The sequence below is a fragment of the Hippoglossus hippoglossus genome, chromosome 12 (assembly GCF_009819705.1).
Source record: "Hippoglossus hippoglossus isolate fHipHip1 chromosome 12, fHipHip1.pri, whole genome shotgun sequence".
Taxonomy (NCBI): Eukaryota; Metazoa; Chordata; class Actinopteri; order Pleuronectiformes; family Pleuronectidae; genus Hippoglossus; species Hippoglossus hippoglossus.
The window spans coordinates 2421056-2441967 of record NC_047162.1 but is presented as its reverse complement, the minus strand read 5'-3'; the positions used below and the strand labels follow the sequence as shown (position 1 = coordinate 2441967).

The window sequence follows — 20912 nt, the reverse complement described above, 5'->3', positions numbered from 1 at the left end:
GGAGACTGTTACAGAGTTTTATTAGGTTTATTCATTTTTTTGTCCCGTTCCTGATGTCAGGAATCTTTAAAGCCCTTTAATGTACAAGACCCTTGATTTCGTATACTACTGTATTCTTTGAAATTCTACTTCTGCTGTTTTATTTTCCCATTCATTTCTTTGTGTAATGTACAGATATTGACACTCCAGGCTTAAAAATAAAAGCAAAATTTTAATTTTAATACAGTTGCAAGTTGTTGTCATAATGAATATAGTGGAGACTTGGTGTCTCCACTATACCAAACACAAAAAAACACAACCAAACACCGGAAACATTTAAACAAACAAACAAACAAAAACTTTCAATCCTGGGAAACACAACCAAACACAGACAAAACTACTTAACACAGAAAACACAACCAAACAAGAAATGGCAACGAAACAATGAAAACAAACAAATAACAAAATTGCAATATCGGGAAACACAACTAAACGGGGCAAACACAAACAAATACAAAAAACAACTAAATACGCTCAACAACCAAAAACGTAAAACACAACCAAGAACGAAAATATAACCAAAAACAAAAAAACAACCAAATGCAATAAACCCAACCACACACAGGAAATGCAACACAGCCAAATACTGAAAAACAACCTGTTGGTTTTTCAATGAAAGGCTGGAATCCACACATTCAGAACGCTGACTTGGAGGCACAAGGTTTTAAAGTGTTCAACATAAAACCTGTAAAGGGGAATGAATGAATCAGCAGAATGGATGTGTTCAGAGTCCAGGGTTCCAGCAGGTGATGATTTCCAACCAGTCCAGAGCAGGTGGAGGAGCGGGCGGGTGTTCCAACACAAGAGCTCAGCAGCAGTCTGCAATGAGGCTGCTATTGTCAGGCAGGAAGATGATCCTATATAGGCACAGGTCAAATATACTTACCCTTTAACCAGCATAGACCTTCATCAAATTGTATTTGTATAGCCCATATTCACAAATAGCAATATGCCTCATAGGGCTTAGCAAGGTGCGACATCCTGTGCCGTTAACCCTCAGCTAGAGTAAGGGAGAACTAACGTATTAAGAGGTTAAACCTCACAGAGACTCACATGTGAGGAATCCCTCTACCAGGACGGACAAGAGTGTCATAGATGCTTTGTGTAGCACATCAACAAAATAATGATATTTACAACATTGATGAGATGAGTTTATACGAAAGAAAATGTCTGACAGAGATGAAGGGAGCAGAGTAATGATATAGTCATATCCAATAATAGTTGTATATGTGAGTAGGCATGTTATATATAAGCAATCTAGTTTACCTTGTTTTATATTTGGATGTGTTTTCTGAAGTTTCTGTGTGTGTGTGTGTGTGTCTGGACCTGTCAGGGTCAGAATAGTAGGAGGGAGATCATGTGTATGTGTGAGCGGCTTCAGCTGATATTTTCAAGGTCAAACTGGAGAGTGATATCGGACCCTCGTGGTCATAGCTCAACATGAGCAGCCTGTGCTGCTGCAGCTCATCCCTGTGGCCCTCTATTGGTTTATAACTGCATGTTTCTGAACTTATGATTGGCCTCCAGTTTTTAATCCCGCATGAGGGGGTGGAGCCCCCAGTGAGAGGAGTGTGAAAAGCTCTTTAACAAGAGACCTTCAGCAAGAAGTCAGAGCAGCTTTTCCACAGGTACCGTACCTTCTTTTCTTCTTTCTCTCGCAGAAACTCTTCATTAGCTTCCTGTACTTACAAGTACATCTCAAGTTGTCTGTGAAATCATCTGTAGATCATGTATCAAAGAAGATAGGGGTTATATTTTGTATTATTTTATACACTTAGATATTTTTGTATGCTTTTGATGTTACTAGTTAATCTAATAGGGATCACCAGTGTGTGCATGTTTCGAGAATCAAAATGTTTAAGATGTCAAAGGTGGATAGAGGCATGTGATGATGACTTGACATGTAGCTGTGAAAATACAAATGCAAGGCGTAATAAGAAGCAAGAAAAAAAAAGTATATTCATAGACACATATATATTTATCTATATATATACGTATATTGTTATTTGTTTCTTTCACAGTTACTATGAAAATCTTTTCCTTTCTTCTTTGAATCTTAATCATTTTAAATCATGGAGGCAGTGTTAACTCATCTGTGTCCTTTGGAGAGGACGAGGCTGGTCTTATGTCCCGTCCGGCACGTAAACCCCCCCACCCCCACCTCCCCACCTCCCTGGGAGTTAAAAGGTCATACTGATCAGGGGGAAGACAGGCTGAGTCTGAGGTGGTTTTGGTGTAATCCTGACCATAAGACCATGTGATCCATAGTGTCAGTTAGCAGTCGAGGCTTTACCACCAGAGGACACTTGTAACATGCAGCCAGGGATGATGTTTCCTGTCGCAACTTACATAAGGAATAATCGACAATCGAAATGGAGATAATTCTCTTTATCCTATTTTTTTTTTAATAACCATCTCTGCTGTTCCATGTCCTTTACCTGCCTCTGTCCCTGTTTCCATCCCTCTGTCCAGCTGACTTGGCCTCATGAGGGTCCGGTCTTGTGACCAGGTTTGAATGTCACCGAGTCCTGAGCCAGTTTGGGTTTTGGCAGTGGATCCTGGCAGCACAACTGCCGTCCAGTGATCTATAAATAATATTATCATTCACCCAAAGAGACCAGAGTCCTTCACCTCCACAGACTGAGGCAGGAAAAAGAGTCAGGGATAAAGAGTCAGTAAATAAAATTACTGGGTGAATGTGTTCCACCCCAGTTAGCAGTGCAGGGGACTGATTGGCCATGTCTCACCTCTGACCAGGATTAACAGGAGTGATGACGTCTTCACAGCTTCCCTCTATATTAAGACACAGCCGCATGGTCTCTGTGAAGGACGAGCTGGAAAATAACCTTCCAGTCACAAGTTTCATGAAACCTAGTCAAATGTAACATTTTGGATCGGTTTTGATGGACTTAAACTGAAGATTGTGGTCTTATTTCCAGCCGTGCATGAGAGCTGCCTCCTCTTTCCTCCCTCACTGACTCTTCTTCGGGTATTGGTAATGACTGAAGCGTAAGTGGTCATATGAAACCTGCCATTCTTTGGTACTGGGAGTCTGTGATAATGCTAAGAGGCTAAGAGCGTCTGCCACGTTCATGTCCTCTAATCTTGTTAATGTATCGAACAAAAACCTGTGCCGGGGGGGGGGGGGGGGGGAGTGAGCTCGTGAGCTCGTGAGCTCGTGGTTACGACCTGGGTAGTAAGTGTAGTAAGACAGACAAAATTACAAATATACAATCTAACTAAAATATAATTAGTACTGGTGTGAGATAGTGAAAATATAATGGCGGTACTGTACACCATCACGAATATGATTGGACGTGGCCAGTTGGCTGGTAGCCATGCAGCTGTGACCCTGTGACTCTGAAGCATAAATGAAAAAGGCTTCAGTCAATCCTTCTAATCTTAAGTGCTGTTGCGTGAACTTCCACATTGTTTTCCTTGTTCTTTATTCATCACATTTGAAGAGTTTAACAGAACACTGACCCTCTTTCTCTGCAGCTCTTTTGCTACTGACAGAGTCTGACGAACCAGCAGAGAGATGGCGAACTCTTTCACACGAATGATCTCTGGCCGCAACACGGCCGTGCTGTTGGCCAGCTTGGGCGCGGGAACGTTGGCGACTGGCTTCCTGTTGAGTGAAAACAGTTCTCTCGCTGCCGAGGCGAAGAAGATGCTGTATCCTCCCAGGTGAGACAGGCCAACATGAAGGCCACAGATACAGTACGAAGGAGGCAGAGTCTTTTTACTGTAATGATGTAACATGAAACAAGGACTGCGTCAGTTTACATCCTCTTCTCAGACCACTGTCTCTCTGCTCCAAATGCAGACTGAGAGAGAGAGATTCCTCGGCGCACCTCCCCGACCACACACATTAAGAATAGTTTATAGAAAAAGTCAATTTGTCTCCCTTATAGTCTCATTTTCTATTGTAGGTCATCGGTAGCAATATTAAAATAAGACTGTTTCATAACCAGTTAAAATCTCCTTGTAGGGCCTTTACATTGTTTTCAATTTTCTAAGCTTTTTTGAAGAAGAACATTCTCAACATATATTCAATCATGTGTGGCTTTGCTCAACAATATAGCACAGCAATAAACAAGGAATGACATAAATTTGCACCTTACTGAATCAGGTATTGGTGCATGGATGTTGGACATATAATAAGTTGTGGCCCCTTTATGAAAAGATCCACTGGGCAGAGAACAGAAAGAGGCTTCATTCTCTGGGTTTTTCTCAAATTCCCGTGGATGGACGACCTTGGTGAGTCAGCGAGTGGTCCAAGCTCTGTTATTATCTGCCCTGACAACACAGACACTGACTACGTGCTTCACATCACTTGCACATTTCAGACGAGTGACTCACTGCTTTATGTTTCCACCAGAGAAGCAACTGAGGCGACATTCAGTAGAAATACTTCATGAGCTCATTTGTATGTTTTTCAAAAGTAAAACTGCACAGAATCAACAGATGTGTTTTGAGGCCCGCTGTGACCGTGCGGTTCATGTCAGCACATTTCCAGTGAGTACGAAGAGGTCCCAGCAGCCACGTTGGCACCGTCCTGTGGTATCACCAACGCTCTCAGGTTTCATCTGCGTTACCTTTGACTCACTCGCCCTGTGACTGGTCTTCAGTCCTCCAGGTTGTGGCCCTGGTATTAAGCCTGTGTCAGAGCAGAGGTTTTTGAGCATTTGAATTTGTGAACACGCAGAAAACACCATCACACAAGTACTGTAAGGCTGCTTACAATCATTATTTTGTATTTTCAATAGGGCGTCTGGTCAATACAATGTCCGATAAGAGTGTCCATCATTAGTCCCTTAAGACCAAGTTGATGTATTTAAATTGCTTATGTTGTCTGATTTGCTAACATCCAAAACCCCCAAAATGTTACTGTCACTGAAAACTATGAAAACTAGCAAATATTTGTATTGAACCAATTAATGTTTTGGTATTAATGCTTAAAATATGAATTTAACATTTTAAAGATGATCTAAACTGTTTCCCAATAATTTTATACCAGTTGACTAATCAATTAATAAACTATTATTTTCAAATTGGGAGCACTGGCTGGTTTCTGTTTGACTGGGGTCTGACATGTAAAGTCCTGGGGTCTCCTTCTCATGGAAGTCAGAATTTAGTTTTCATGACAGTGACATTTTGAGAGCGCCTTACTGTCCTACTGTGAATTTCCTTTTGAACTGGATGGTGGGATGGGATCGGAGGAAATGGTTTTAGCATCTGATGTTTGATGGACTGGGGATAGAAACTCTTTAAAAGCAGATCTGCATTGAAAGCACGAAATCTTGTCTATACCCCTGTAGCTCTGACTACCCTGACCTGAGGAAACACAACAACTGCATGGCCTCCTCTCTGACTCCGGCCATTTATGCCAGACTGAGGGACAAGGTCACCCCCAACAACTGGACCCTGGACCAGTCCATCCAAACTGGAGTGGACAACCCCGGGCACCCTTTCATCAAGACGGTGGGGTGTGTGGCTGGCGACGAGGAGAGCTACGAGGTAAGAGAGGTCGAGGGTCACAGCTTGTTCTCAATCAATCTGTCAATCAATGAATGACTCCAAAATTCAGTGTAGAGCTTAAAAGTTCCTTTTTAATCTTGGAAATTCCTTTTTTTCAAAGATCAGTATTTCTACACACACACACACACACACACACACACACACACACACACACACACACACACACACACACACACACACTTTTGAATCCAGACATGCACACTTGACCTGTTAACTGTTCCCTGCAGGTGTTTGCTGAGCTCTTCGACCCCATCATTAAAGACAGGCACAACGGCTACGACCCCAAAACCATGATACACCCGACTGATCTGGAAGCCTCCAAGGTGATTCCATCATAACACCCCCACCACTCCCTTACCCTTCCATCCATACATTTCCTGAACCTGTAAAATATTTTCTTCAACATGCTTTTCATATTTTCTTTTCTCCTTTCCAGATAACCAACGGCGTGTTTGATGACAATTACGTCCTTTCGTCCCGTGTCAGGACCGGACGCAGTATCCGCGGGCTGAGCCTCCCCCCGGCCTGTTCGAGGGCCGAGCGTCGCGAGGTGGAGCGGGTGGTTGTCACGGCCCTGGCCGGCCTGAAGGACGACCTGGCTGGACATTATTACAGCCTGGGGGACATGACGGATCAGGAGCAGCAGCAGCTCATTGACGTGAGTCTCATCTTGGCTTATTCAAAGGAGCAAGAAAATTGTTTCCCTTGTCCCTGAGATCTCGGACCATCATGTTTAATGTGAAAGAACAACTCACATAGAATCTTATTGGGGATTCTTACATTTTAGAGCTTAATTACATTGATTTCAGCTACAAAGTGTCGTGTTTACATTGAGTGTGATGGAGAAGCTTTTTGGTTTAATTTGACATGAAAAAAATCTTTTTAATTGATGGTTCTCACCCTTTTGGGCTTGTGATCCCTTAAAGTCAAGCATGTTACTTAGCCTTCACGTGGACATTTCCCCTCTCAAACCAGCCTGGAGGGGAGAAAGTATTGTTTCTGTCTCATAATTTCAGGTTATATATCAGAGTGGTATCAATCTACTCGTCTCTACTACTCGTCTCTGCAGGAAAGCTAATGAGTGTATTTCAAACGTTTCTCAACTGTTGCTTTAAGTCTGACAGGATCTCCCTGATAATGTCAGAGTGATTCAGCCTGTACTAGGACGCTTCACATTTATACAAAGGCTGCATCACAAAGGTTTAGAGCATGAGTCACAAGGACTAAAAGTCACAATATAAATGACATAAGCCTTTTTCAAATTATTAGTCAAATTATCTTATATCTGCTGTATAATTTTTTACCATTCCTTTTTCCCCCCTGCTCAAATCACATTATTGACAGCTTGCGATACAAATGCACATAGTCCAGGAGGTAATGTAGGTTCAGTTTTATTGACCTTTCTGCTCTGACCGTTTCACGCTGCGCCACATAAGGATCACTTCCTGTTTGACAAGCCTGTGTCTCCATTACTCACCTCGGCCTTCATGGCCCGGGACTGGCCTGACGCGAGGGGCATCTGGTAAGGCTGATGTTGTTCTGTGAAATCCACAGTGAAGGAAGGAAATGCAGTTCAAAGCATTCCCACCCTGAACTTTACTGACCCACATGCCCTTTTCCTGTCCTAGAGCTCCTGATCTGTGACGTGCACTCATTCACTCAGTTCTCCTGCTCTCCACTGGAGGAGGAGCTTGTAGATTCTTCCAGTGGTGGAGGAAGAAGCACTCTTCTTTTCACTCGAGGAAAATTAGCAGTGCCTTGTTGTAAAATTACTTTCAAGTAAAACATTCAAAGTTCTACATGACTGAGAATTTAAAAAAACGTGTGTAACCATGCCAACCTGCAGATAAATACTGAAGTAAACACAAGTACCAAAATCAGTACTGAATCACCAGTGAGTAAAGTGGTCAAAATGAAGCACATTTACTCAATTGCTGTCCTTAATTTGAGGTACTTGTACTTTACTTCACTATTTCCATTTGGACATTATGGATAATATAACAAGCTTTTAAACTACAACACACTGAAGATGAAAGATGAAATCAGTGTCTCCAACCATTTTGCATCCTGACGTCTTCCAAACAGCAGTGTGTGGTCGGGCTCATGTTTCAGATGTCTGTGACGCCCAGCAAATAGTTTCATATTTTTTTCTCACATGGTTTCATTTGAGTAAATGTTCAAATGATCCAACATATCAACTACAAAAACACAAAGATTGAAGAAAAACTCCACAAAAAAAAACTGAATTGTGAAACAGAACCATTGTTTTTTCTTTTTCCTCTGCAATGAATAACAGGATGACTCCTCCGATTTATCTGGAGTCCCTGTGTATAAAACAATACATAAGTCTGGAGGGCAAACCAGCTCCTCCTGCAGCAGCTACAACACTAACAGTTCACAGTTCACTCTTGAAAATGTTTTCATCATGTTTTGTTGAATCGATTTTAACTTTTGACAATGATCTGTTGGTTTGGCAACCTTAGCACGGTCAACAAAAACAGGCTGTTTGACTTTGTCAAAAGATTATTGGCACCAACTTGAATGATCTCTGCCATGTTTACCAAGTTAGAGCCACTAGAGGGCAATGGTCATCCTACCAGACCCTCAACACCCTCTTCGTGCAGAATTTCGACTTCTGCCATCAGTCAGGAGGTACACTTACCATGGGAAGGCCAAATCAAAAATATATTTGGGATCATTTGTCCCCTCAGTTATATAACTAGTTTCATGATGACATCTTGTTTATTATATGTATTTATGAATTTCATGCACTCTTATGATGTGTATGAGTTGTGTGTTGGTTGTGTGACCACTGTTTGCAAACCAAATTGCCCCTCGTGGACAATAAAGACTTCCCTTAACCTTAACCTTTAACATACTGCTCACTCAGTATTAACCCTTTAATCATGCCATGTATAATAATACAGACGTCAGAGGGACCAAACCACAACTTGGATTTTCACATCTTTCTGCTTACTTAGTTTTACTTGTAGTTTTTTATGCAGGACTTTTACTTGTAAGGGAGTATTTTTTACACATAATTTACATAATGATACTTTTGCTTAGGTAAAGTATTTGAGTACTTCTTCCACCACTGCTGTTGTCACCAAATTATAGAACAATCCTTTTACTCCTCTTTAACATCCCCTCCCTATGTTTTCCCCTCCCACCCTCAGGACCACTTCCTGTTTGACAAGCCTGTCTCTCCACTGTTGACCTGTGCCTTTATGGGCAGAGACTGGCCAGACGCCAGGGGCATCTGGTAGGGTCTGTTCGTCTCTCCTGCCTGCATGTCTGCTGTGTCACCATTTACACTCTAACCTCCACATGCTGACTCATGCCAGCAGGAGTGTATGAAGGGACCTTGGGGGCCCCAGGCAAAAGGGATCCTGGGACCCCCCTCTTAGTTTTGGGCCCCAGGCAATTGCCTGCTCTGCCTACCCTCTTGCAATGCCCCTGCGTGCCAGTGATGTGTTCAGCTTTTTAAATATCTTACTACATCATGTGAAGCTCAGTAGAAGCATGTGTGTGTGTGTGTATGTTTCCAAGTAGCATGAATATGTGAATGACTATAAGAAAGTCTGCTCCTTCATGACCTATGTGAGTCATCTCTGGAAATGAAAGCAGCTATTTTCCCAGAGAGCTCTTTATTTAGTTCCTGTAGCTGGATTTCTGCAGGCACAACAATGAGAAGACCTTCCTGATCTGGGTGAACGAGGAGGACCACACCCGAGTCATCTCCATGGAGAAGGGAGGCAACATGAAGAGAGTGTTTGAGAGATTCTGCAGAGGACTCAAACAGGTAGAGAGGAGCATGCAAAAACACAAACACAAACACAGAGACAGGATGATAGATGTGGACTTTGTGTAAAACTAAGATATCTTAACAACTATTGGAGGGGTTACCAGGAGGTTTTGTGCATGTGGACATTCATCTTCCCCTCAGGATGAACTGTCTCATACTCTGTTCATCCTTGGATCCAATACCTTGACATTAGCACTTAGCTCAAATCACAGCTGTACACAGCCAAACACTTGGGATGGGATCTCACCTCCCCGCACTATATGCAAATAATCACGTACATCATTTGCATTCACACAGCGTCAATATGTGGCCACACATGTTGATACCAAGTCTTAGTACACATATTGGGACCCTGTTTTGTTTGTATTGTGCACAATGCAAAACACATTCCTAATCTTGGTATCATACTATTTCATGGACTGAGCAGTTGATGGCAGTAATGCAGCAGGAAACATGGTAACGAAGGCAGAGAAGAAGAGAACTGCAAGCAAGCAAATTGACTAATATTCAAAATATATTCGTAAAATACAGCTTAAGGAATGCTTAGACCTCGAGGAGACACACATTGTAGTTTGATGAAAAATAACTTGCACTGATCACTTAAAGGGTCAGTGTGTAGAATTTACTGACATCTAGTGGTGAAGTTGCCTGTTGCAGCTGAATCCCCCTCACCTCAACCTTGCTTCCAAACATGAAAGAGAACCCGTGGTAGCCTTCAGTTGTCATAAAAACTCAAAATGTGTTTAGTTTGTCCAGTCAATGTTCAATCTTTATTTAAGCCTGAAGTTAAAAGTATATGTCAAACATATTTCAAGTTTTCACTCTTAGCAATAGTGTAAAATAACATCTTGGAGCATTCGTGATTACAACAGATTAAATGGTCCAAATTTGGAAATATAAGTGACTGATCAACTCTGTGCATGTCACATCCCATACAGGTGGAGCATCTGATCCAGGAGAGAGGCTGGGAGTTCATGTGGAACGAGCATCTGGGCTACATCCTCACATGTCCCTCCAACCTGGGCACCGGCCTGAGGGCGGGCGTGCACGTGCGCTTGCCAAAACTCAGCAAGGTAATACATGCACACTTTCAGACGACTCACCAGCTGTCCCGCTTCGGGAACAGTCACAACTCTGTAGGAAACACACACAGGCACAACTTTAACCAAGTTAACAAGAATAGTCTCTCTGGTTAAGTTCATCGTCTGCAGCGATGGAGTTTGTGCACTTCTCATGGAGCTGTAGATGATTAAAGTTCAATTTTTCGGAGAAATTAAAAAAAACGTTTTGTGATATTCTGTGTTTTATTGACGATAAATTCCATTCAAACTATAACTAACAATGAATGTCTCCTACTAACAAGTAAAGTTTGTTCATCAAAGCCTGATATATCTTATTCATCCCTGTAAAACATTTAAACACACTGTTACACTGGGTTCCTTCATCACCATGAACACACACACACACACACACTGTAGTTTATTATGAATCAGTCCCACATATACACTGTCCTGCTGCACCAAATGTGGATTAGTATCAAATAAAAAATAGTCCCCAACAACTTTTTTACTCCTGTTTGTGTGAAGAAATGAAACCAGACTCTAAATGTGTTCTGCAGAGGAAGCTCCATTAAATTGAGGTCAAGAATCAACACAATCTCCACTCTAGCCCAAAGCTTTTACCAAAAATGTAAATGTAATTAAGTATATGGTTTATTAACATTTGTTCTACAATGTTTCTTTTACAATTTACTGCACCATGTAACAAATGATTGAAAACACTGTGCAGGACCAACGTTTCTCCAAAATCCTCGACCACCTGCGACTGCAGAAGAGAGGCACGGGCGGGGTGGACACGGCTGCTACTGGAGACACCTTTGACATATCCAACAACGACCGTCTGGGTAAATCTGAGGTGAGGATCAGTCATGTTGCATTAAGAAATATTTTCTTCCTGCTGTTTATTTGTTCATGTTATTCGGGGAACTCCATTTCCATCATCAGACTCATAAAAAGCTGATCTGAGTCACTGTTTTGCTGTAGAAATGAACTTTATGAGTGTGTGTGTGTGTGTGTGTTTGCAGGTGGAGCTGGTCCAGATGCTAGTCGATGGAGTCAACTACCTGATTGAGTGTGAGAAGAAGCTGGAGAAGGGCCAGGACATCAAAGTCCCAGCTCCCGTTGTTCAGTTCAGGAAATAGAAGCTGGACTCACGGTGCCTCCGGTGTTAGACAGAGGTCAGCGCTCTGTTCGGTGCTCCCTCCCACACTGAGCCAGTGGAGAAACCTCAGAATGACAAGCATCCACTGCTGCAGAGGAGGTCCTTTCTTTACGCCTCCCACAAATCTTTAGGGTAGCCTTATCGTAGACATGATCGGCTGTTAGGGGGAATTCTACCTCACTTTAAGGTCTTCACTGTAACCCCGACTTTCAATAAAATCAACGGTAATAAAAAAAAACGACACTGTATTTTTGACTTTTCTTCTTCTCGTGTGTTATTTAACCCTGTTTCACAAATCCTCCTTCATTTTTCCAGGAGAATGGAGAACACTTATTTGAAGAAAACTTGGTAACACTTTACAGTACGTCCTACTGGTGGTTATATCATAAAAAGGAGATAAAAAAGAGAAGTGTTTAGCTAAATTAATTCTACTATAACCTTCAAGGCACAGTACTGGGGGGAAAAACGGACTAAATCTGTTACACTGATCCTTTAATAACTGCTTGGATGTGTAGAAAAGACAAGATACAAAGAGAAAGTACAAAATTAAACAGGTTCCTTTTTTAAACATTTTTCACAGCTATAGCTACAGCCACACTACCGGGATTTGTTCACGTCTTCTACATCACTGTCACATTTGGAATGAGGACAAGTAGGAAAGTGGGTCAATACTTTTGTAAATAAGCTCCTAGTAGTAATGTTAGCCAAGCACTGCAGCAGCTCATGACAGTTTACGGTGGAGTGTTTAAATACACCTTGGTCACAGCCACGGTGTACAACACAATAGTAAAGTAAATGGATACTTTTTTTTAATAATTGTGACAATCACCAATCTTTTGCAATGCAAGAGCATTCCGGGTCAAAGTGCTGTGGTGTTTGTCTCTGAATGACTCTTCAACAGTATTTCTTTGCTGCTTTAACTGAAACCCTGAGCTAGAAACTTTGAACCACAAGATATTTGGCTCCTCACTTCTATAAGCAGGATGCTGAAAGACGCGACTTTCGTGTTCAGACAGGTACATTCATATAATGAATATTAATGAATATATTAATCAAATTAATGTTTTGGACCTTGGGGTTCTCAGGGCTCGGCTGTTGTCAAGACTTTTTTTCTTGGAAACACTTCTCTTTTAGTCTCTTATTGCATTTTTTTTTCTTCAATGTATCTATTTTTTAAATTTCTTTTTGACATATTGAAATAATCAAATAAAATCTAAATCAAAGTTGACAGTATTTTTACAACTCCAACCTTAAAAGTAAGCCCCCCACCTTAGGCTAGTTGTAACTTGATCTTTCATTTTTGGTTTTACAAAGGTCTGATGAGCTGTTACTGTATTGTTAGGTCATGGGATGTGGAGCTTGCCTGTTGAAAAATCCAAATGTGTGTCCTGGAGCTCAGAGTGGGCCTCCCTTATCTGAGGGAATCACTTCTTTAATAAACTACATGTAAGGTACTGCCAGTTCCCCTACACTGCACACACACATTCTGTAGACATCGGCCGGTTGGGGACTGACATGTAGGCCTGAGAGAGGTGATGCAACGATTGATGGTGTTGTAAGTCATGTCATCAGGTTCCATAAGCAGACTAAGGTGGTTTAGTGAATGGATTCTTAGAAGCCATGTTTGGTTTCATTTGTGTTGTTTAAGGTCATAAAAAGGTTGTCTCTTGGTACAATAGTGTAGAAGAGATGTAAAATAAACAGAATGTAGATGAGTTGGTTACACGTTCATTTTTAATGTTTATAAGTTTCAGTCTTTTAATTGTGTGGCATGTGTTTCCTGTTTGCACCCGAGTCTTTTCATAACCTTTACTACATTTTTCCAGTACTGTGGCTCCATAATTTAATATTATACCTCAAATCCTTTTTAGGCTCATCAAACCACTCTGTGCTCTGTATGAAAGAATCGGCATTGATGTTTCTCATTTGTTGCAGTTTACACAGACATAATATCTGAAGATAATAACCAAAAGAAATACAAGTTTGATTAAGCATCCATCACAGATCTTTATTCAATGAAGACCTTCTGTCTACCACCTGCAGCTGGATGTGTTGACAGCATAGAGCGGGCTGCTGCTGTGCTAGGATTCGTCAGCCACTGGTGTTTATTGATGAGGAAAGCTTTTAAATTAGCACTGTTCAACTGCTGATTACAGAAACATTAACAGCAGACGGAAAACCAATTGCAATTCCAACAACCAATCGGTGCCTTCTATAGAATGCTCCTAGTATGACAATATTGTCAGTGAGTGTGATTAGGTGACATTGAACAGTGCAGAAGATCAACCCTGTGTGTTAATAATAGTTCTAAAACAAAGGGTTTGTCTTATTTCTGTCACGAAAGATGCCATAACAGACAAAAGAAACTGACGTGCCCAAACAACTATGTCTGGTATCCAGACATCCAGTAGTTATATCAACAAAACAAAAACATCCAATTCCCCTCCTGCATAAAAAGTAATGTAATGCTCGCTGACTGTGTGTACTTTCCTGGGAGGCCAACAGAGGAGTGATAATAGTTCTACGGGATTTCTGTCCCAAAACGTCTCAAAATACAAAGACAAATGGTTGTTGTTGCGTTTCATAAACTTTTTTTTACAAGTTCTGAATCAATAACAAACTTTTCCATGTACTGCAGTAGGTGATTTTACAGAGTACAGACAGAACCAAAAAGCAAATAAGGAGAAAAGATAGACAAACAGCATTGGATGCCGCATGGTTTTAACTTCTGAAAACAAAGCTATAAATCTGTAAACATGTCTGCATGAACTAATGATCAATCTGAGAACACATTCAACATTTAAGTAAGAAGAACAGCATTTTAATTATTCCTGATATTTAACTTTGCAGGATGCCACCTCTGACAATTTTCTTGTTTTTCCTATAAAGAAATCAGTAGAAAGAAGTCATCAACAAATCAAAAGGTGACACCTAGAGGCCAGAACCTGCCTATTCACCAAAAGTACTGCTTTTTCTTTCTTTTTTGGCAAAGTGAAACAGAAACACAATCCTCTATTAGTGGTTGCAGAGTGCTAAAACAATGCAGGTACACAAATCTGGGCAACTCTGTGGGGTTTTCGAGATAAGAACAGAGAGTCAGGGTGAGCTCTTTCAACAGGAAACAGAAAGGAGGCCAACAGCCGTGAGTGTCAGTGTTGTGACGTCAGTCCATAGGTCGCTTTTCACTGTGTTTCTTTGTGAACTCCTCGGCATTCTTCATGAATTTACCCTGGTCTTTAGTGTATTCCTCTGCCAGGTCTGCCCTCAGCGGGTGCTCGGGCTGGGGGACGCTCACCAGAGCAATGAGATTATTGATCACTGGAGGAGAGAAGGAATGGGAACACACGTGAGTAAGAGGTGTGTAAAAGGGGTTTTACACACCTTTTTAAAAAAACTGCAGATTATCACAAACAGCAGTGAGGAATTTCTGTGTGAACTTTTCCACCTTTTAAACCTGCAATAGCAGATTATTGGCCACTTGGAGGCAGTAGAAACAAGCTGTGAAGAGTACACCCCCTCCTCTTACCTTGGATGGTTTTTGTCGCTGGTTTCCAGTTCTCCACACTGACGATAGGCAGGCAGACCTGACCCTTCTCGTCAATATTGGGATGGTAGATTTTTGTCTTGAAAGTGACCCTGGGTGGCTTGAAGGGGTACTCGGCAGGGAAGATGATCTCAATGCGAAATGCTCCTTTGTCATATGGAGGACAATCCTTGGACAAAAATAAATAATCACATTTATCAACCTTTTCAAACTCAAAATTCACGTTTTTTCCCCCTCAAGTGTTATTATTAATATTGAAAAGGTAGTAATAGGTCAGAGGGAAAATTTGAAATGATCTTTTTGCTCCCAGCAGCTGGAGGGGTGTATCAGCATCTGTGTTTAGATGACAGCAGCTCTGAAGTTAGAACCCCGGAGTCGGTATAAATGACAGTCTCCGGCTTAATGTTTCAAGCCATTTAATTTTAAGATGAGAACCCTGTAAAAGGGCTCTTAAAAGTGATTGTTCCATCATATAAAAATAGATTTTTGAATGCTTGTCAGAAAAGAGCACAGGACATATATTGAATGCTGTTGCAGGACACAAAATATACAATTTAAACTGGAAGTTAAAAGGTCACTTTAGTAATAGTTGAGTACTTACAGGAACAATTAGCCCTTGCCAGGCTAAGATATTTGATTCGTCGACTTGAATGTTGCGGAAATGCTTATGTCCAGATTTCCTGATGTCACCGAGCTCCTGAAAGAAAAAAAACTTGATTTAAAATGGGATAAAATTATCTGATTACTGGGAAAGTAGAGATGTTCTCATACCGATTCCAGCATTGGAAATACCTCAGATACTGCTGAAAATGCCTGGTTGAGCATTGGCGAGTACTCAAATCTATGTACCAATCAGATTCCATGTCTTTAAGATATATTCATTTCACCCAGATAAAAACTGCAGTTTCCTTTTCCTGGAAATCAATTCTGCATCTCCACAGCCAACAGCAGTTGCGCTGTACTGCCACTGGCAATACAGATTGGCGAGCTAGATAAAACGTCAGCAATTTGGTAATATGTCATACTGGAAAGTCCCAGAAGTGATACCATGACGTGTACTGCATTCAAGACTTCAGTTTCAAGGGATGTTGTGCATTTCTAGATTTACTTAGATGTTTATATACACGTTGTTATTTTTCTAAATGCACCAGTATCAGGAGTGGAAAAATGGTATCAGACCATTTCTATGGGAAAGCACTCACTCATGGAGGATGCACTCTCTGTGGCCACTTTGTGAGCTGCACCTGTATAGTCTAATGCAACTGTGCTGCCTTAACATCCACTTTTATGATATATAATAATGTTTCAAACACCCAGTAGATAAAGAGCATTGTAATACGGCCCTGACGTACTGAGTCCAGTCAAACAGTTACGTCACTCTCTTCACAATGAGTCAGATCCACTCTGCTCATTTTGACTGCTTACAAAATGTATTATCCTTCTGTACAATCTACAACAACACTGTACATAGTGGAGACCTCTGTGGTAGATGGTTAAGTCAGTGATTCATAACGCAACACATGTTTCTGGGAATGTGAGTGTTGAGCGCTTCATGACTGAGTTCCCTAACAAAGCAGTACAATGATGTCCCATATGGTATCTCAGCCATTATCAATATTAACTATTATTGATTATCATTATTATTGTTCTGCTTTCATTGTAATATGGCAGCAACTATTGATTGTTTTTATTATCATCGATCAAACAATTAATCATTTGGTCCTATCACAAGTTCTCAGAGTCAAAGGTGATGGTGCAACAACATCTGATTAATTACTATTTTCATTTGAATAATCCATTTCATTTGAATAATGTACTCGTAAATATGTGCATGTGCAAATAGGTGTCAAATTGGTGGTAGTGTTGTCACAATACCAAAATGTTGGTTCGGATACCAATATCAAGTCATGAATTAATGGTACCCATACTTTTTCAACACTTTCCTTAGCCGATGTGTCCCGGGCATCATTTATTACGTACCCATACTAATAAAATTAGGTATTGTAACCGTTTTAACAGCTGGGTATCGCAATACCTTTCTAGTATCGCTATACCATGCAATACTACTTGGTGGAAATGGATTTGTGGTTTGTTTACTGATTTAGGCTGTAACCAGCCAACATTTGGCATTTCTGCTTGAATAAAATAGTTACCAATATTTTTGTCACTCAACTAATGGATTAATAATTTTAGCTCAACATGGCTTTACCATGTGATGAGCAACTAATCCTGGGTGCCTCTCATGTATTATTACAGTTGAGTCACAAAGAAAACCAAATTAAATACAACACTCAGTGCTGTTTCCGAAGACATTTCTAAATCCCTCGAACTGAGTGAAAAGATCATTAACTCATATTTACAGGTTGTATTTTCAACCCAGGAAACCTCTTTAGTGTTTTTGTAGGACATACGAAAAAAATATAAGCGCTTTAGTTGGAAAAAACACAAAAAAAGCTGCTGCGATGCTCCAGAGTTATACTAGTCAGTGATTGTACTCAGAAAACAGAATCATGTGATTTTTCAAGCAGCAATTCAAAATATTTGTAGCTCCACTTGCAGCTCAGATAATTTGACTGCGGTGTCATTAAGTAAATACTTTAACCTGAGAGGCAGAAGTATATCTCTACTAAATCATCTACTTCCCGTCAGTATTTGTGTGTGGAATTCAGAAGCGGAAACAAAATACTTGACTGATGTTCTCACTTGACTAATTCCTAACACAGGGACCTTGTTGTAAATCAAAACCAAATGCTGGTACATCGCATTGAAACTGAAACTATCAAACTGAAGTTCTGGAGAAAGTCATTTCCTGTCTATTACACTCAAGTAAAACAAGATTTTAACATTTGTTTAATAATAATAACTGTTATTATTGTTGTTTTTTAACAATAATATGCAATTTGCGAACACTTTACAACTCATCTGTGGATATTTTTCACAATTTTATGATATTTTATTGACTGTACCAGTCAGTAAAATAAATTGGCTTGTTATTTAATGATTAAAGAACATAATTATTAAATTTGAGCCTAATATTTTGTTGAAATTTAAAGAAACTGGGAAAAGCAGCAAATCCTCAGATTGGAGGGCCTGACATGAGAAAACTTCGAATCTTTAATCAAATTACAGAAATAAACCGATTTATTTTCTGTCGATTCACTTATGGATTCATAGTCTGAGTGTAGTTGTTTAGTTAATTTATGTTTTTTTGGTCGAATAATCTCCGAGCCGGGGTCTAAAGTCACGCCCCAGCCCGAAAGTCTCCATGTTTTCGGCACAGCCGTGTCTCTCCACACGGTGACGGCTCGTGGAACCAGGGGCTTCACTACCCAGGAACACGCCGACTCATCGGCTCGCCCTTCGGATATCGACGCGTCGCCCGCCCGCTGCCGTCTAACTGTGTCGCTGCTGACTCACTCCAACTAACCAACTAGTTCCCCCAGTCGCCGTTTGTCGGACGTCATGGTCCTTTCATTTCGTCGAGCACATGAACGAAAGGACATTTACACACGGCTGACGGGTCTTTAGCGACACACACACAGCCGAGACAAGTCGGTTGAACCCTCCCGACGTAGAATTGATTGTAATGAACGTATATTATTATTTGTTTTTACCTTTGTTAGTCTTCTGGACGCAGCCATTGTGGCACCGATCTCGTCGTCGTCGTCGCCGTCTTCTTCTTCTTCTTCCTGTTTCTTTCCGTTCCTTCATAGACTTCTTTTGAGTTTGTTTTTAAGAGGCTGTCAGTCGGCGTCCTGGCTCACTACCGCCACCTACCGGCCAGGATGATGTATGTCAGACGGAAAATTACAAGGGGGAAGCATTTGAACCAGAGACTCGTTTATTTGCACCAGAAGTGGATATTTTATTTTTATTTAAAAAGAAACAAGACAATATATATATACATATATTTTTAAGGATTTAAAAAATATGATAAACTACTGAACATAAACTCTAAATGGCACAAATGGAGTTTATGCCTGTCAGTTTTAAGGCATTATATAGAATAGGACATAAGAAAATGCCAAAGTATTTTAGAATAATAGTTTTAAAACCATGTCCGCGAGCAGCACTGTGCGGGCACAAGCACTTCCGATCTCGTGACCTGATGGGGCCGTGGGGGAGGGCGAACAGGGCGGGGCGAAACAGCTCCATGTTGCGTGCGTTTTGTGCATCTCGGGAAGGATAAACACGTCACTTCCTGTGTTCGTCACGCGGCGCTTGACCAGGCCCACTAATCACGCATTACGGTCCGAGCCATCAAGTGTAGACCACAAGGTGAACATTGTATGTAAATCGAATTAGAGTTGTAAAACGAGGCTTACCTCCTTTTGGCAGTAGGTGGTGCTATCACCATCACTACATACAGACTGTTTGATCTGTTCAGGTCAAAAACACTCTGGTTTCTCTACAGATCTTATAAATCTTTCACCTTTGCAACAGTCTAAGACATCGAAAGAATATATGACCACTGGACACTGTGACATTAAAGCAAACAGACAACAAGGAATTCTTTGCTTAATGACTCCTTTGAAATTTGATATGAAGCCTGGGTGGAGTTAAATACTAAGTCACAAACAAGTGTTATTCTTTCAGCTGAACCCTTTTTATACACAACATGGGTCAAAAGTGACCCGGCTCAGTTTTTATTTTTATTTTGTATATCATCATTCAGTATTTCAGGTATTCCCCAATTAACTTGTTTTTGATCATCACAAATCCTTATTTAAATTGTTCCTGTTACTTTTTGAATAAAAATCCTTTTTGTATCACTACCCTTCTAATGTATAACATGGGTCAAATATGACCCGTATTCATTTCCTTTGTTATTTCATGCATGGCTGAGTGTTTCTTTGCAATATGTTTGAAATAAATATATTTTATCATTTAAAGTATTCATTACGAATCTTGTTTTTGATTTGTACATCACTTTTACACACATGGGTCAAAAATGACCCATACAGTATGTATTCACAACGAAACACCTACCATTCATTTCACACAGCTGCTTTTGCACATCTGATGCATGTAAGTCTTATTTTACAATCAATTACTAGTGAGAAAGAGAAATATGTACAATACTAACTAACTGTTAGCTAGCTAGCTTCTTTTCTGGATAGCTAACCATAGCTAGATCAACAGGAGTGTCTTGGAATCCAGCTCTCCAAAATGAAGAAGGCTCTTTTGATGACATAGAAGATGAGTCTTCTATGTCATCAAGGGCATTCTATGCCATGTTGTGCAATAGCAGGGGTTTGCATAGCTTGTAATGCATATTCAGAGTGATCAGAGTAAAATTCAGAGTAATCACCTGAACAACTAAACTCAACAGTGCAGTAAATCGAGGAAAAGACCATAATGGCACACAAGATGAATGACCAACAGCTGATACATTTTCTGCTGTACCTTGCAGAACTGAGGGCAAAGGAGAATGAATAGAAGAGCAGACAAGAACTGCAGAAGATGAAAGAAATGTTTATCATGTACGATGACTATCAGGAGCGCAGTGAGAAAGTGGCGACGATGAAAAATTAGAAAAAGGTGGCAGATGACATCCTATATTCCTAGAGGCAAGTGAGCTAAATCAACTGACCTTCAATTCTGTCTGGTTTAACCAATCTTCATGAAATTTGGGTACACACGTGTATTATGACCACACGGGAAAAAAGTCCCGCCACCAATTTGATTAACGCAACAGGTAGTCGGCCATTTTGGATTCAGTGGCAATTTTGCTTTTAAATGTATCTAATTGACATACTGTAT

At 40.6% G+C, this 20912-nt stretch overlaps 2 protein-coding genes and 1 long non-coding RNA gene across 3 annotated transcripts; 1 reads left to right on the top strand and 2 right to left on the bottom strand.

Annotated features, from left to right (window-relative positions):
• Positions 1-574: 574 nt before the first annotated feature.
• LOC117772045 lies at positions 575-2858 on the bottom strand. Its single transcript, XR_004615710.1, has 3 exons — positions 2787-2858; positions 2452-2679; positions 575-896 (listed from the first exon to the last, which is right to left on the bottom strand). It is a non-coding gene; the product is annotated as an uncharacterized LOC117772045 (long non-coding RNA).
• ckmt2a (creatine kinase, mitochondrial 2a (sarcomeric)) lies at positions 1522-11844 on the top strand. The gene is made up of 10 exons (XM_034602975.1): positions 1522-1667; positions 3538-3726; positions 5361-5559; positions 5808-5903; positions 6017-6238; positions 8757-8842; positions 9259-9382; positions 10324-10458; positions 11174-11299; positions 11469-11844. The coding sequence occupies exons 2-10, from the start codon at positions 3578-3580 to the stop codon at positions 11583-11585; spliced, it is 1254 nt and encodes a 417-aa protein (XP_034458866.1). The 5' UTR covers positions 1522-1667; positions 3538-3577; the 3' UTR covers positions 11586-11844.
• A 1748-nt stretch (positions 11845-13592) lies between these two features.
• On the bottom strand, positions 13593-18886 carry ube2l3a (ubiquitin-conjugating enzyme E2L 3a). Its single transcript, XM_034602589.1, has 4 exons — positions 18764-18886; positions 15751-15846; positions 15132-15318; positions 13593-14923 (listed from the first exon to the last, which is right to left on the bottom strand). Exons 1-4 carry the CDS (start codon positions 18788-18790, stop codon positions 14769-14771), a joined length of 465 nt encoding a protein of 154 aa, XP_034458480.1. The 5' UTR covers positions 18791-18886; the 3' UTR covers positions 13593-14768.
• Positions 18887-20912: the final 2026 nt, after the last annotated feature.